The 14,127-nt window shown below is 51.4% G+C and overlaps 1 protein-coding gene across 1 annotated transcript in view; it reads left to right on the top strand.

The window, feature by feature from the left end:
- NOS2 (nitric oxide synthase 2) overlaps positions 1 to 14,127 on the top strand; it is a gene marked incomplete at both ends in the record, with an annotated part of 31,704 nt that overhangs the window by 11,831 nt on the left and 5,746 nt on the right. The window contains 12 exons of the mRNA XM_079724726.1: positions 767 to 941; positions 1,035 to 1,136; positions 4,251 to 4,445; positions 5,524 to 5,606; positions 6,309 to 6,453; positions 7,333 to 7,437; positions 8,378 to 8,427; positions 8,753 to 8,927; positions 9,685 to 9,817; positions 10,700 to 10,778; positions 11,564 to 11,745; positions 13,899 to 14,062. Of these exons, the coding sequence (XP_079580852.1) occupies positions 767 to 941; positions 1,035 to 1,136; positions 4,251 to 4,445; positions 5,524 to 5,606; positions 6,309 to 6,453; positions 7,333 to 7,437; positions 8,378 to 8,427; positions 8,753 to 8,927; positions 9,685 to 9,817; positions 10,700 to 10,778; positions 11,564 to 11,745; positions 13,899 to 14,062 (1,588 nt within the window). The remainder of the gene's footprint in view (positions 1 to 766; positions 942 to 1,034; positions 1,137 to 4,250; positions 4,446 to 5,523; positions 5,607 to 6,308; positions 6,454 to 7,332; positions 7,438 to 8,377; positions 8,428 to 8,752; positions 8,928 to 9,684; positions 9,818 to 10,699; positions 10,779 to 11,563; positions 11,746 to 13,898; positions 14,063 to 14,127) is intronic.

Consider the following 14,127-nt stretch of genomic DNA (forward strand, 5'->3'; position numbering starts at 1 on the left):
GCCTGACATGCTCTTTCTCCAGAATTTTGCAGACTTCATTTCTTCTTGTCAATGAGGTATTTCCTGAATGTTACCCGTTCTGAGAAGCCTCTTCTGAATACCCAGTCTAGAGTAGGCACCCTCACCCTCCATCTGACACATCACCTTGTCTTTATTTTCCTATTTATTTATTTATCTGTTTACCTATTTATAGTCTGTAAGGTCCTTGAGAATTAGGGATCTTGTTTTTCTTGTAAGGCAATATATCCCCAACACGTAGCAGGGTGCCTGGCTCATAGTAAGTGCTCAATTATAAATATTTCTGGAATGAATGAATATACAAATAAAGGATACTATTATTTTCACAATAATCCCATGAGTTTGATGCTCTTATCTCTATTTTGTTGGTGGGGATGCTAGGGCTCAGAGAGGCTAAATAATATCCCAAGATTACACAGCTAGTCATCAGTAAGGCAGAACTTGAACCCAGGCTTTCTGACACTGGAATCCTTAAGTGCTGTGTTATGTTGGGTTCTCAGCATGTAGCACAGGGCCTGTCATATACTTGATGCTTAATATGTTTGTGTGAATGAACTCGTGAATGAATGTATAATTAGCGAATGACACGTGGTATGTCAATTCACCTCTCCAGGTGGGATGAACTTAGAGATCAGCACTTGGAAAGGAGTTTTCTTGGTGCACTCTTTCTCTGAAGCTTTTTTTTGGGGGGGGGTGAGTGTGGGCCAAAGTGAAGGCTCCATTGCCATCAGCTGTGCCTCCCTACCAGGTATGAGTGGTTCCGGGAGCTGGAGCTGAAGTGGTATGCCCTGCCGGCCGTAGCCAACATGCTGCTCGAGGTGGGTGGCCTTGAGTTCCCAGGGTGCCCCTTCAACGGCTGGTATATGGGCACGGAGATCGGAGTCCGGGACTTCTGTGACGTCCAGCGCTACAACATCCTGGAGGTAACGAAGACCGTCCAGCTGGGCCGGCTAGAGGTGCGGGCCTGCAGCTGGGATCCAAGAGACTGACTCATCCCCATTGCTCTGCCTTTGCAGGAAGTGGGCAGGAGGATGGGCCTGGAAACACACAAGGTGGCCTCACTTTGGAAAGACCGGGCTGTCATTGAGATCAATGTCGCTGTGCTCCACAGTTTCCAGGCATGTCTGGTGTTTGCGGGTCTGAAGGCTTCCTGGTTAGAAAGTCATCTGGTCCGAAAGTCATCTGGTCCAGCCGCCCATGTCATGCTTGATTTTCCCCTTACGGCATTGCTCATTTATTCACGCATCAAACAATGTTGAACACCCTGTTTGTGCCAGGCACAGTGCTAGGTGTTGGGATAGAGAGACAAGCCCTCTCAAGTCTGCTAGTGTAAACTTGAATGCTTCTAGCAACAGGCAACTCCTTACCTCCCAAGGCTGGTCAATCCCTGCGCCTGAGCACTGAATCCTGTCCTCTCTCAATTTTCAAGGACTTTACTCCTGAAAATCCTCCCCGCCCTCTGCCCCGTAACATTGATACCTCCTTATCCACTGGATCATTCCCATCAATGATCAGTAAGCTGTAATGATTCCCATTTCAAAGAGATAAATGGCTAGCTAACCAAATACTCCCCCTACCCAGCTACTACCTTGTTTCTCTGCTTCCCTTTTACGGCAAAACCATTGAAAGACCTCATTACACGTCCTCATCCCCCAGCCACTCCAGTCAGGCTTTTATCCTCCACAGCTCTGCCAGTCACACTGGAATTCTGGCTGTTGTTCAAACTCACCAAGATGGTTCCCCCCTAAGGGCCTTTGCACTTGCTTTTTCCTCTGCCTAGAACACTCTTGCCACAAATCATCCCGTGACCGGCTCCCTCCCTTCATCCAGGTCTCAACTGTCACCTCTTCAGAGTAGCCCTCCCTGATGACATCATAAACAAAGGCATCCTCACGCACCTCCATCTTGTCTTTCTTATTCCTTTAACCTTTTCTTTCTTTTCCTTCATAATCCTTATTAGCTCCTGACATTATGGAGTCCATCTGCTTCTTTCTTTGTTTCCCCCATTAGAATGTAAGCTCCATGGGGCAGGGACCTTGTCTCTCTTGTTCACTGCTCTACCTCTGGAGCCTAGAAGAGTGTCTGGCACATGGCAGATGCTAAAAAAATATATGTATGGGATGAATGAATGAGAGGCCACGTCCACCTGAGCAGTTGTCTCTCTTGCTTCCCTGTCTGATCAGCAGCAGGTTGGCTCCTGTGTGGGACTGAGCCCTCTGGTCCACCTGCTGCTGTTACTCATATAAACACTCCCCTTCCTTTGGGGAAGGAGCCATGGACGTGTGAAGCTATTACTTTAGAAGCTGGGACCATGTCCACAAAGTTGGCAGATGCCCTGGAGGCCAGACCACAGGGCAGAGGGTCATTCATTCATTCAGCAAAGTTTTATTGTGCATTTTCCATGTGTCAGGCCCTAGGCCAGGCCAAGAGTGTGAGTGGTGACCAAAATAGACAGAAACCCTGACCTTGTGGAGTGTAGTGGGAGCTGACATTAAACACCCAGTAAATACATATTATCACACACTGTTCCCCAGAGCTTGTCATGCTGTAGGCACGTCAAGCTTGTGTCTGATTTTGGGGAGTGGGGGCCACGGGGCAGCTCCGAGACAGGACAGGAAGAGCCCCCTGGGGCTGACTCAGCTCGGGAAGGCCCCCCTGGCTGTGGATCACACATCCTGACTCCTGCAGGCTCCCAGCATCTGCTCTGATATTGGCAGGATGCGGATATGTCCCAGGAAACTGCTGACCCTCCACTGTCTCCTGACCAGCTGACCACGTCCCTCCACTGCTTGAGAGTCTCCAGGACTTCCTCATGACCCTCCTTCAGGGTCAGCTTCAAAAGACTTGGCCTCATTTCCTCATCTGTAAAACGGAGATAATAATGGTACCTCCCTCACTAGGTTACTGTAAGAATTATATGAAAATGAATGCAAAATATTTAGCTGCACTGCCTGACCCACAGTGATCACTCAAAAAACATTAGTTTTGTTGTTATTATTATTTATTACTGTTACAACCATTCTCACAGCTCTCATCATCAGCTCCTGAGCCTAACACTGGTCTGGCGCCCAGTAGTTGCGGTGTGTGTATGTATAAAATTTTAGAAGGCATGGCTGGTCCTACTGGAGCCTACTGGCTCCTCTCCTGCCTCCCGGCCTTGACTCATGCAGTGTCCTCCTCCGGGACTGCCTGTCTGCTGCCTAACTGGTACCCATCTCCCAAAACTCACTTCCTCTCAGAAACTGTCTCTAAAATCCCCCATCCCTCCTCTGGGCCCCTGTATGCGCTAAGCCCTCCCTCGGCCCTCCGTCAGCACCTGCGCTCACCTCCATCGTAGCTTCTATCAGACCATGTGAGATGGCTGACGTCCTCCTGCCTCCCCCAGTTAGAGTGTGATCCAGTGCAGAGAAGGGGCCACGTCTTTCACCTCTGTATGCAATACCTGGTAGATAGAAATAATAACAGCGGCTAACGTTCACTGAGCACGTTTTATGCTTTACTCGTATTATTTTATTGCATTCTTTCAACAACGTCATGATGTAGGAACTATTACCATCCCCATTTTACAGATGAGGAAACTGAGGTTAAGGAACTAATTGCTCAAAGTGACATGGCTAATAAGAGGCCAAGGTTTGAACCACTCCATGAAACCAATGTCTCTTGACTACATGAGTTGCTCCAGACGATGTGGCTGCCCTTGTTGGATCATTCCAGGAAGGCTCAGACCCCTTGGCTTCTAATTTTAGGATGTGGGACATTGTGGTGATTTGTCTTCCGTGCACTGTGGTTCTCCCCAGTGCTTCAGTCCTCTTCCAGAGAACCTAGTTCCTCCTTGACTGAGACACAGCCACATCCTTGGGGAGGCGGCTCCTGGAACTCTCTACCAACAAGTGACAAAAAGCCACTGTGGTTTGATTCGTCAGCATCCAGAGAGCCATTTGTGGGAGTTCAGGGAGACTTGTGGGCCTGAGAAGCTGGACAGTGTCCCCAGAGGGCCAAGCGGGGGCAGCGTGTAGCCTGTGGGCTGACCATGGCCATGGTGACTGCTTGGGTCCCTCAGAGGCTCTGAAAATACTTTGAATTTGGGTATTTATGTTCAGCACCGAGAAGGGGGCCAGAGGGGATTGTGCTCCCATTTTACAGATTGCCAGGCCCTTCCATAGTCCATCTGGGAGCCCTGCAGCCAACCAACCCCTCTCCTCAACTCCGCTTCTTGCCTCCTTCTGATTTAGAAGCATAATGTGACCATCATGGACCACCACTCAGCTGCAGAGTCCTTCATGAAGTACATGCAGTATGAGTACCGGTCCCGAGGGGGCTGCCCAGCTGACTGGATTTGGCTGGTCCCCCCAATTTCTGGAAGCATCACCCCCGTGTTCCACCAGGAGATGTTAAATTATGTCCTGTCCCCCTACTACTACTACCAGGTAAGAGAGGGGCCTTCCTCTCCTTTCTGTCTTGGGAGCTCAGGGGTGGAGAGAGTGTGTGTGTCTGCACGTGTGTGCATGTGTGGACACATGTGTGCCTGCGTGTGTGTTTGCATGTGCCTGTGCACATGTGTGCTCACTAATGCAGGATATACAAGGAAGGATCGGGGACACAGAGGCATATTTTTAATGCTTTTCAGGCTTCCCTCAAGGATGCTTTTGTCCATTTCTACTTCTTCTCACTTCTTCAAGAAGCGAGACTGAAGCAAATACCTTTTATGGTATCTTTAGTAGCCTGTTGCTCTGATGAAGTTTAAGCTCCTGAGGGCGACCGCCATTGTGCCCGTCTGCACGGGAGGGCATAGACAGTCACATGTGAAGAGCTCGGCTGCCATGTCAGATACATCTGGGGGTGATTCTCCCACTTCCTAGCTGTATGATCTTGGGTGGGTCATTTCACCCATCTAAGCCCTGATTTTCTCATCTCTAAAAGGATGGTCATCAACTCCACGATGGAGAAGGTTGCGTGGATCACATGAGCTGGTGTACGTAACAGCTCAGCCCAGTGTCCAACCCAGAGTGCACTCAGGAACCGTTACCCAGTGAAATGATCTCATTTTTTGTCAAAAATCTCTTTGGTTAGATTTGGGGAAGAGCTTCCTTACTCTAAAAGTGATAATTAGTGTGATTGACTGCCTGGGATAGTTTGTGCCTGTGGTCATAGCACCTTCGTCTACTCTCAGAGGTATCCCAGGGCAGACTATGCATTATATACAATCTGTATAGCCTTCCTAGTGATCAGACACCAAAAGGAAAGAGATGTGCAGCCTCTCCCTTCCAGGGGGACACTAATGAGAGACAGTCAACTGTTCGTGTGCAGGTTCTGTGCCGGACATGAGCTGCAACTTGGAGGGAGACAGGCAGATGCAGCCCTTCCCTGTGGGGCTTTCAGTGAAAGGGTGGGGACAGGGCCTGCTCACCCCCCCAACTCACGGAGGGCATGAAGGACCTTCTGTCTCTCCAAGCCCAAGCCAAGCCAGGGCCCACCTTGCCCACATATCTGCCCTCTTTTCTGAAGGTGGAGGCCTGGAAAACCCACGTCTGGCAGGATGAGAGGCGGAGACCCCGGAGAAGAGAGATTCAATTCAAAGTCTTGGTCAAGTAAGTGGGAGCAGCCAGTGTTGACCTCTGAACCTCAGCCCTTCCTTCTAGGCCTTGAAGGGCAGGGAACAATGAGAAAGCGTTTGGAGGGACTTCCCTGGTAGTCCAGTGGTTAGGACTCTGCGCTTCCACTGCAGGGGGCACGGGTTCGATCCCCCGTTGGGGAACTAAGATCCTGCATGCTGCACAGTGCGGCCAAACAAACAAATTAATTAATTAATTAAAAGGTATGTTAAAACTATTTAAAAAAAGAGAGAGAAAGGGTTTGGAGGGACTTCCCTGGTAGTCCAGTGGTTAGGACTCTGCACTTCCACTGCAGGGGGCATGGGTTCGATCCCCCGTTGGGGAACTAAGATCCTGCATGCTGCACAGTGCAGCCAAATAAATAACTAAATTAATAAATTAAAAGGTATATTAAAACTATAAAAAAAAAGAGAGAGAAAGGGCTTGGCTCCCAGAAATCCAGACACCAATTCCCAGGGTCACCTGCCACCTCTGTCCCAGCCTTCTCTCTCCTCCATTTTCCCAAAGGGGGCTGAGTGGTGGGTTGAGTGGGGGAGAGGAGGAGAAGGACAGTGAGTCGGGGTTGTAGCTCATGAGAAACCTGGGTTCTTTTTCCTTGATCTGCTGCACTTTAAATGCTGGGCCCCCGTCTTCCTCTGGAAGGCTGACTCAGCACACAGAGTATATCTGTCCCCACAGAGCCGTGCTCTTTGCCTCAGTGCTGATGCGTGAGACAATGGCTTCCCGGGTCAGAGCCACGATCCTCTTTGCAACAGAGACAGGAAGATCAGAAACACTGGCCCGGGACCTAGGGGCCTTGTTCAGCTGTGCCTTCAACCCTAAGGTAGCCGACTCAGCCTATGCACGGAGAAGTCTGGGGCAAGTTAAAATATTTGCTCTGTTCCTGGATGCCCCCGAGCCTTGGGCATGCTGATGTACATTGAAAATCTGTGATAGAAGGAGAGAGGTGTGTCCAGGGATTCCCAAACGTACCTAGTAAATAAGCTTTTCATAGTGTTCCGGGGAACACAGTTTGAGAAACACATTCTTAATGACGCTAAGTCTCAATATACATGAGGTGTTCTAGATGGATTTTATTCACAGTTACAGAACACCTCCTATACAGGGTGCAGTGCTAAATGTGAAGGGAGCGGAGGATGAATAAGATGCAGAGAAATAAAACGAAACTCCCAAGGGGGACTCATTCCTTCCACCAGTGTTGGATTTGATCCTCCATCACTGAAGGCCTCCTGGGTCAGGTATAGGCCTGGATAGAACCGCGAGGCCGAGACCCATTTCACCTGAGATTAGCTTCAGGCAAAGCATTTGGGTCCCCGAGGTGCCAGAGGAGTTGTCATTTTTGTAACCTGCTCATCCCGTTTTTGTGGAAAATATGTCCACACACTCAGAATGCAAGGTAGCAAGGGAAGCGGTGAGACGTGCTCTGATTTGGGACAGGCAGTGTTTTGGAGGCAGACCCTCCAGGGCTTGCGGATGTGTTAGCGTGGGAGAATCAAAGAATCGAGGCTGCTGTGTTCAGATAGGTTCAGTAGACAGGGATTTGTCAAGTCCTCACCTCCTCTGTGCCGGGCACCAGGGGACCGAGATGACGAAGGGGACTCCCAGCCTGAGTAGGGTGAGGAGAGCGCTGGGTGTCTGGGGAGGGCGTGGAGGGTGCCAGCCTGGGGAGCAAGGGCTGATGTCCACCCTGGGTGCCCTGCAGGTTCTCTGCATGGACGAATACCGGCTGAGCCACCTGGAGGAGGAACAGCTGCTGCTGGTGGTGACCAGCACGTTTGGGAACGGAGACTCCCCTGGCAACGGAGAGGTGGGTGGCCTGAGTCCCAGGGGTCTGGGGTCTGGTAGAGCCCAAGAGGACCAAGGAAAGGATCTGGGGACTCAGCGTGTCCTAAGGAGGGCCCTCGGGAGTGAGAGCTCAGATCACTCTGGGTCGCCCTAACGTCAGCCATTGGCCTGCCTCCTTCGTAATTTCCTCTGTATGCGTGAGCTGCCTTCCCTGTGACGTGCTTAATATATTTCAGTAAATTGACCTGCCTTTTTAAATTCAAAAATTCATGTTTAGAGGAAACTTTCTATCACTCTCACAAATGGAAAGCCAGCAAAAATTGGTCCCAGGTAAATCCAATGAAAGCCAAGCAGGTACTGAATTTTAGCTGGATACTATTGCCTAACCATGGCTTGCTTTGTTTTTTAAAAAGAGTAATGAGAGAAGTGTTAAGTCTCCATTAGCAGCCGTCTGAGATTTTCTCCCTAGTGTTCAGGACAAAAGAATGAAATAATTGAAACAGGAATAACTATAAAAAATTAAAGAAAAAAAGAGTACTTTCTTACCATGTGATTTGACACTATTTTCCACCTAAAGTTATCCTGAGTTCCTGGGAAATCAGGGTTATTTCAGAGAATACGGGACCAGTTGTCACTCTGACAAGAAGAGAGGCTCATGTCCCATCAGGAGTCCCTCTGGAGATGCCCTGCTATAGGGCAGGGCCCCGTCTGACAGGGCTGGATGGGCTGGGGGTTGGGCTGTCCTCACCCCCCACCAAAGGTCAGACCCACATGAGTTGCTAAGGCTCAACTTGTCCCTGAGTCCCAGCCAGGCGGCCCCACCTAAACCAACTTCCCTGCGAGGATCTTGAACTTTCTCCTGCCAGATATGTCCAGTTTTTAAATGAGCCACCAGAGGAAGGGGGAAAGTGGTGCTTTTATTAATCCTGTCCTGAGAACTCTGTGGTTCTCTCTCTTTCTAGAAACTGAAGAAGTCCCTCTTCATGCTGAAAGAACTCAGGAACAAGTTCAGGTAAATCTCTTCCCCACTCCCAGAGTCTGGGTTCCAGGGACGGAGCTGGGTGTGTATAAGTGGGAACTTCCTGGGATGTCCAGGCCCAGAGACAGCCTGTCCTCAGAGGTGTTGTGGGTCAAAGCAGGGACACCAAGTCCCGTTCACAGTTCTGCAGGCCAGGCATGGGGTTGGCCGTGGGAGTTGGAGACGAGGCTCGGGAGCCAGGGAGGACAGGAAGGGGGTGTGCACTGGCTGTCCTTGCCCAGCTGGGGCGCGAGGGTCGGAGGCTGGCCTGTGGGCGGGGTCAGCTCACCCAGGCTCCGTGCGTGTCCTCCTCGGGCAGGTATGCCGTGTTTGGCCTCGGCTCCAGCATGTACCCTCAGTTCTGCGCCTTTGCTCATGACATCGACCAGAAGTTGTCCCAGCTGGGGGCTTCTCAGCTCACCCCAGCAGGGGAAGGGGACGAGCTCGGCGGGCAGGAGGAGGCCTTCCGTGGCTGGGCCGTGCAAACCTTCAAGGTCAGTTCACAGCCGGAGCTGCCGCACAGCACCGGGAGGGAGGCTGCGGTGCACTCGTGCCCAGGATTCCTGTGCTGGGCATCCTGGGGGGCACGACCCCTGCTGGGTCCTATAGGCGTGGTCCCGGGTGTGGGCCGGGATCGCAGGCCTGAGGGCTCAAGTCACTGCTGCTTTCCCACAGTCCCCGGAAGAGCTCCACTTGACACCTCCCTGCCCTCGGGAAGCTGTGGTTTAAGATCTTTCCCCCTCTGATTATCCAGGTCACCTCCTGACATCCTTGTCTTGTTTCAGTGTCCCAGCCACAGAGGATTGGGGACAGGGATATCTCAGTAGGTCTTTATCACCTGTGGCTTGACCCCACTGACTGAGAGAACTCACTGAAGCAAAGCGTTTCACCCAGCAGTGGGGCTTACGAGCACCACCTTGAGTGGGTCCGACATGGTTCTCAAGCCCACGTCTCCTCCACACGATTCCACATCAGGAAAATGGGAGTAATCACACCTGTGTCATAGTGTGGGCATGCGGATAAAACGAGATGCTGTCATTATTAATATTCATAATAATAGCAATAGCTACTGTGTGCTAGGACCAGCCATTTTGGGGGTTCTCATAACAGCCCAACCAGATAAGTGTGCTTAGTCATTACACAAAGCTCTTAGCTCAGTTGCAAGGACTTAAAAAATGGTAGCCCCAGCAGTGGTGGTGCCGCTGATGACAGGGATGATTATTAACACCAGTCAGCTCCATCTTTGTCCAGGCAGCCTGTGACACGTTCGATGTCCGGGGCAAACACCACATTCAGATCCCCAAGCTCTACACTGCCAATGTGACCTGGGACCTGCACCACTACCGGCTCGTGCAAGACTCAGAGCCTTTGGACCTCAACAAAGGTACCTGCTTCCCTGCACCACACGGAGCTTGTTTGCTCTTCCTGCCGGGGTGGGTGTCTCTGAGTCCTGAGCCTAGGGTCAAGGAGACCACTAAGACCCTCTGAACAGAGGCAGCTAGCCTAGGGCTACCAGGCATCTCTCTCTTGTTGGGTCCAAGAGCCTGCTGGGATGCAAGACTTGAGGGCGTGCTTCGTCTCTTAGAGAGGCGGTTTAGGAGGAAACCCTGGGAGGGCAGTGGAGAGAGAAGGGCGCTCCTATGTGCCAGGCACTGTGCTGGACTCTTTGCCCACCTGCTCTAAGTGATCCCTGACACTCATCCTGTGAGAAGGGCACAGACAGAGAAACAGAAGTTCAGGGAGGTGCAGCAAGTTGCTGGAAGGCGGCCACGTTGGGATCTGGGCCCCAGCCTTCCCACTCTAACGGCAGCCAGGTATTATGAAGAACATTTTGCAGGGACAATTCCAGGCTACAGTCTGGGAACTCTGAACGGCCCCTCTGGATGCTGTGCTTCTGTGCTTCCTCTTTTCCTATACCAGGACTACAGAGGTCCTACACGTTTCCTCAGGTTTAGGATTTCCCCAGCTTCAACTACGCTCTCCTGCGGATCCCAAGCCATGGGATGTCCTAGAAATTCCCATATTGGGGCATTTACATTGCATTTCCCAATACTTAGCAGCGGCACAAGCATCCTCTGTCAGACCAAGGGTCTTTATTTGTGATTCAGAAACACAGTGGGGAAACAAGGAAGGGAAGGAAAATGCCAGCACCACCACAGTGAGACACCCCAGGGTAACGTCTGGGTGTAATTGACTCAGCACGTGGAGGCTGCCCCACCAACACTTAAGAGCCACGTTGCCACTTCACTGTCTCTCTGTCCCACAGCCCTCAGCAGTATGCACGCCAAGCATGTGTTCACCATGAGGCTGAAATCGCGGCAGAATCTACAGAGTCCAAAATCCAGGTAGGGCGAAGGAGAGGGCTTCTTGGGTGACGTTCCACAGATTTTATTTTAATCCAGGAAAGACCAGAGCAAGTCAGTCTTAGAAAGGAGAGGAGGGAAGTGTCCACTGGCGTTAGCTACGATGCCGTTGGTAGGAGCAGCTTGACTGTTAACCCCTGTGGCCACCAGCACCTTTACATTGCGTCTCCATTGACCATGGGCCAGTTTTCCAGCTTGGGAACGAGGCACCTGCTTCACTTCCTGTCCTTTGTGACTTAACTATTTCACCAAAAGGGGAGGGCAAGAAAAACTACAACTATTTGGCTTTCTTAAGAACTTTCAGGAAAAGTTTTGGCAGGGAAGGACCTTTCCCCCCCAGGTCAGCCAGCAGTGTGGATTCTCTGTAGGTTTTGTTTTTCTGTGCTGTCCTTACATTCATTAGCAAAAGTGGGCTGTTCTAATAAGAACCAGATTTGTGCTAGACACTAGGAAAGGTTTGTCTCAATGCCCACATACCTCCCAGTGCGATGCTTTCTTTAGGCGGGGTCTGTCATCAAGCTCTTGAGGGCTTGGGAGGGCTGCATGGGAGGATTACTGTCCACCCTCTCCCCACGGAGAAGCCACAGGCCGGGCCAGCCCCGAGCCCTCTTGAGCACCCCAGCCTCGGGATGCCGGCAACCCGTGTTCATGGAACAGGGCAGGAAAATGAAAGGAGGGCACGTTTCCTGGGGAAACTGGCCCACCCATCAGGGAGTGCTGGAGGAAATCCTGGTGGCGTAACCAGAGGCTTCTTTTTCCTTCTGCAGCCGTACCACCCTCCTGGTGGAACTCTCCTGTGAGGGCAGCCAAGTTCCAAGCTACCTGCCGGGAGAGCACCTCGGAGTTTTCCCAGGCAACCAGCCAGCCCTGGTCCAAGGCATCCTGGAGCGAGTGGTGGATGGCCCTGCCCCCGACCAACCCATGCGCCTGGAGACCCTCTGCGAGAACGGTGAGCCCCCTGCACAAAAGCCTCAGCTGAGGCCGCCCCCAGCATCCTTCCACCAAGCCCCAGCCCCGCTGATGGGCTGGGCCCGGACCTGCACTGCAAACGGGCAGCTAACCCTCTCCTTCCTGCTGAGTGGTGGGCCTCTGAAGCCCACGCCAGAGCAGCCTCGTACATAGTCCTCGACCGGCCGCCGGGCCAACAAGAAGGGCTGCTGCTTTGGGACTATCTGCCCAACACCAGAGGCTGGGCTATCTTTCCCCTTCATTCTTTGCTTACCCGGCCACTTTTGTTGGTTGACTGATTCATTTTCCCATCAAAATTTTAACTACTCGCATCTATATACCAAGCAGGCCCTGGGCTACAAAAATGAATGAGACTCCGTGTCTGTCCTCAGAAAGCTCACTACCTAGTACAGGATGAAGATATGCAAAAATAGTCATTATTCTTCTTATTATTATTATAACAGTAGCAGCCACCATTTTGGGGGTAGTTACTTGATGCCAGCATTTTATCAATACATGCATTGTCTCTTTAGTCCCACAACAGACACACATGTGCAGCTTGCTTGGTGACATGATAGAGAAATGTGGAAACTATAAAAATGGTGAGCTTTGAAGATGCAGGTCCCTGATCCATCACTTACTAGCAATGTGACCTTGGGCATAGGAGTTAACCTCCCGAGGCTTTGTTTCTTTGTCTCTAAAATAGAGATAATAGAGCCTTCCTCGCAGGGCTGTGGTGCAGAACAGATGAGTAGATACGTGTACAACCTTCACCACAATTCCTGGCACCAAACAAGTGCAGGAATGGAGGAATATCCATTTCCCATGGGCTAATCGACATTTGTCCAGAAGGTCAGAGGAAGGTAGTTTAATACACCCTGAAAGTCTCTTCAGATCCCAAATTTTATGTTTTGGAATTTATATTGCATTTTCATGGCATTCTGATTTCATACTGCTTCCCCATCGAGGGTCTCATTTATGCCCACCTTCTGTGGGCAATGGGCAAGGCAGACCATGGGTGACCAGGAGAGCTTGGCTCTTCCTGGCCATCCTCACTGGAGAGATGAGGCTGTCCTGGGGAGGGGTCAGAGTCCCCGTTGTGTGCTAAGGCGAGGCTCTCAGCCTATGCAGTGAGCACAGCACTGGGTGACAGGCACTAGGAGAGGAAAACTAATGAAATCAGTAATCACGGGCCTTCCAGCCCTTTGGACTAGCTCCCTGGCCTTAGCTTCCTCAGCAATCATGATACCTCCAAAAAATGTGTCGCCCTAAAGAGAGTGGCCAAAATAGGACAACAGGAGCCTGAGAAGCGAAGTCTGGCATTCTTCCCCACTGTCCAGGAGAGCGTGAGAGAGCCTGAAACTCGGGGATAAGGGGACAGAGACATCCTTGTGACTGTAGGGGGACAGATGTGGCTCCTCAGGCCTGAGGTCTAGAGGAAATAATGCGATACTAATACTTTTACCTAATACGTGTACTGTTTCATTCAGTCCTCATGCAAACTCAGCAGGACAGGTTTTATTATCACGTCCATTTCACAGAGACAGAACCCAAGTTCAGAGGGCTCAGTCAGCCTACTAGTAAGTGGGGAGCCAGAGTTTGAACCCATGTCTACTGGCTCCAGTGTCCATGCTGTGACCGCCCTGCATACTGCCTCTCGGCACTCCTTGAGACTTGCCACCTCACTTTGGGCTGAGTGCTGCTCACCCAGCACCTCTTGGTCTAGCACCCCTGGAGACTGCAGTTATGGGCTTTTCTCTAAATGAAGAACTGGCCTCTGGGTGTACATCAGTCTTTGGTGAATTTAGTCATGGTGAGTCTGTAGTTCAGCTGTGTGTGTCCTGCTAAAGTTCAGGTCTGGTCCAGAGAGGGACTGGACTCTGGTACATAGTTAGTTTTGCAGGATTGTGTCAACTTGGGTGCCCTTTGGAGGGCTGTGGACCAGCCTTTCCTGGCAGCCCCATCTCTGGGCACCATCTTCCTGCACTTGAGTTGGGCACATGAACCCTTTTGCTGTTCCTGGAACCAGAACTTCAGTGTCTTCTCTCCCCTGCAGCTGGAGCGTAGAGGGTGTCTATCCCAGATGCCTCATCACTCTTTGGGAAACCTAAATGGGGCCTTTTTCCCATCCTGACTCCTTTCCTCCCTCTCCAGGCAGCTACTGGGTCAGGGACAAGCGACTGCCCACCTGCTCACTCAGCCAGGCTCTCACCTATTTCCTGGACATCACCACCCCGCCAACCCAGCTGCTGCTCCGAAAGCTGGCCCAGCTGGCCACGGACGAGGCTGAGAGGCAGAAGCTGGAGACCCTGTGCCAGGTGAAGGTCGGGGCTGGTGGGTGTGAGGCAGGATCAGGGCCCCAGAGTCGGGGGCATCCTGAGCC

This window comes from Hyperoodon ampullatus (assembly GCF_949752795.1).
Source record: "Hyperoodon ampullatus genome assembly, chromosome: 19".
Lineage (NCBI taxonomy): Eukaryota > Metazoa > Chordata > Mammalia > Artiodactyla > Ziphiidae > Hyperoodon > Hyperoodon ampullatus.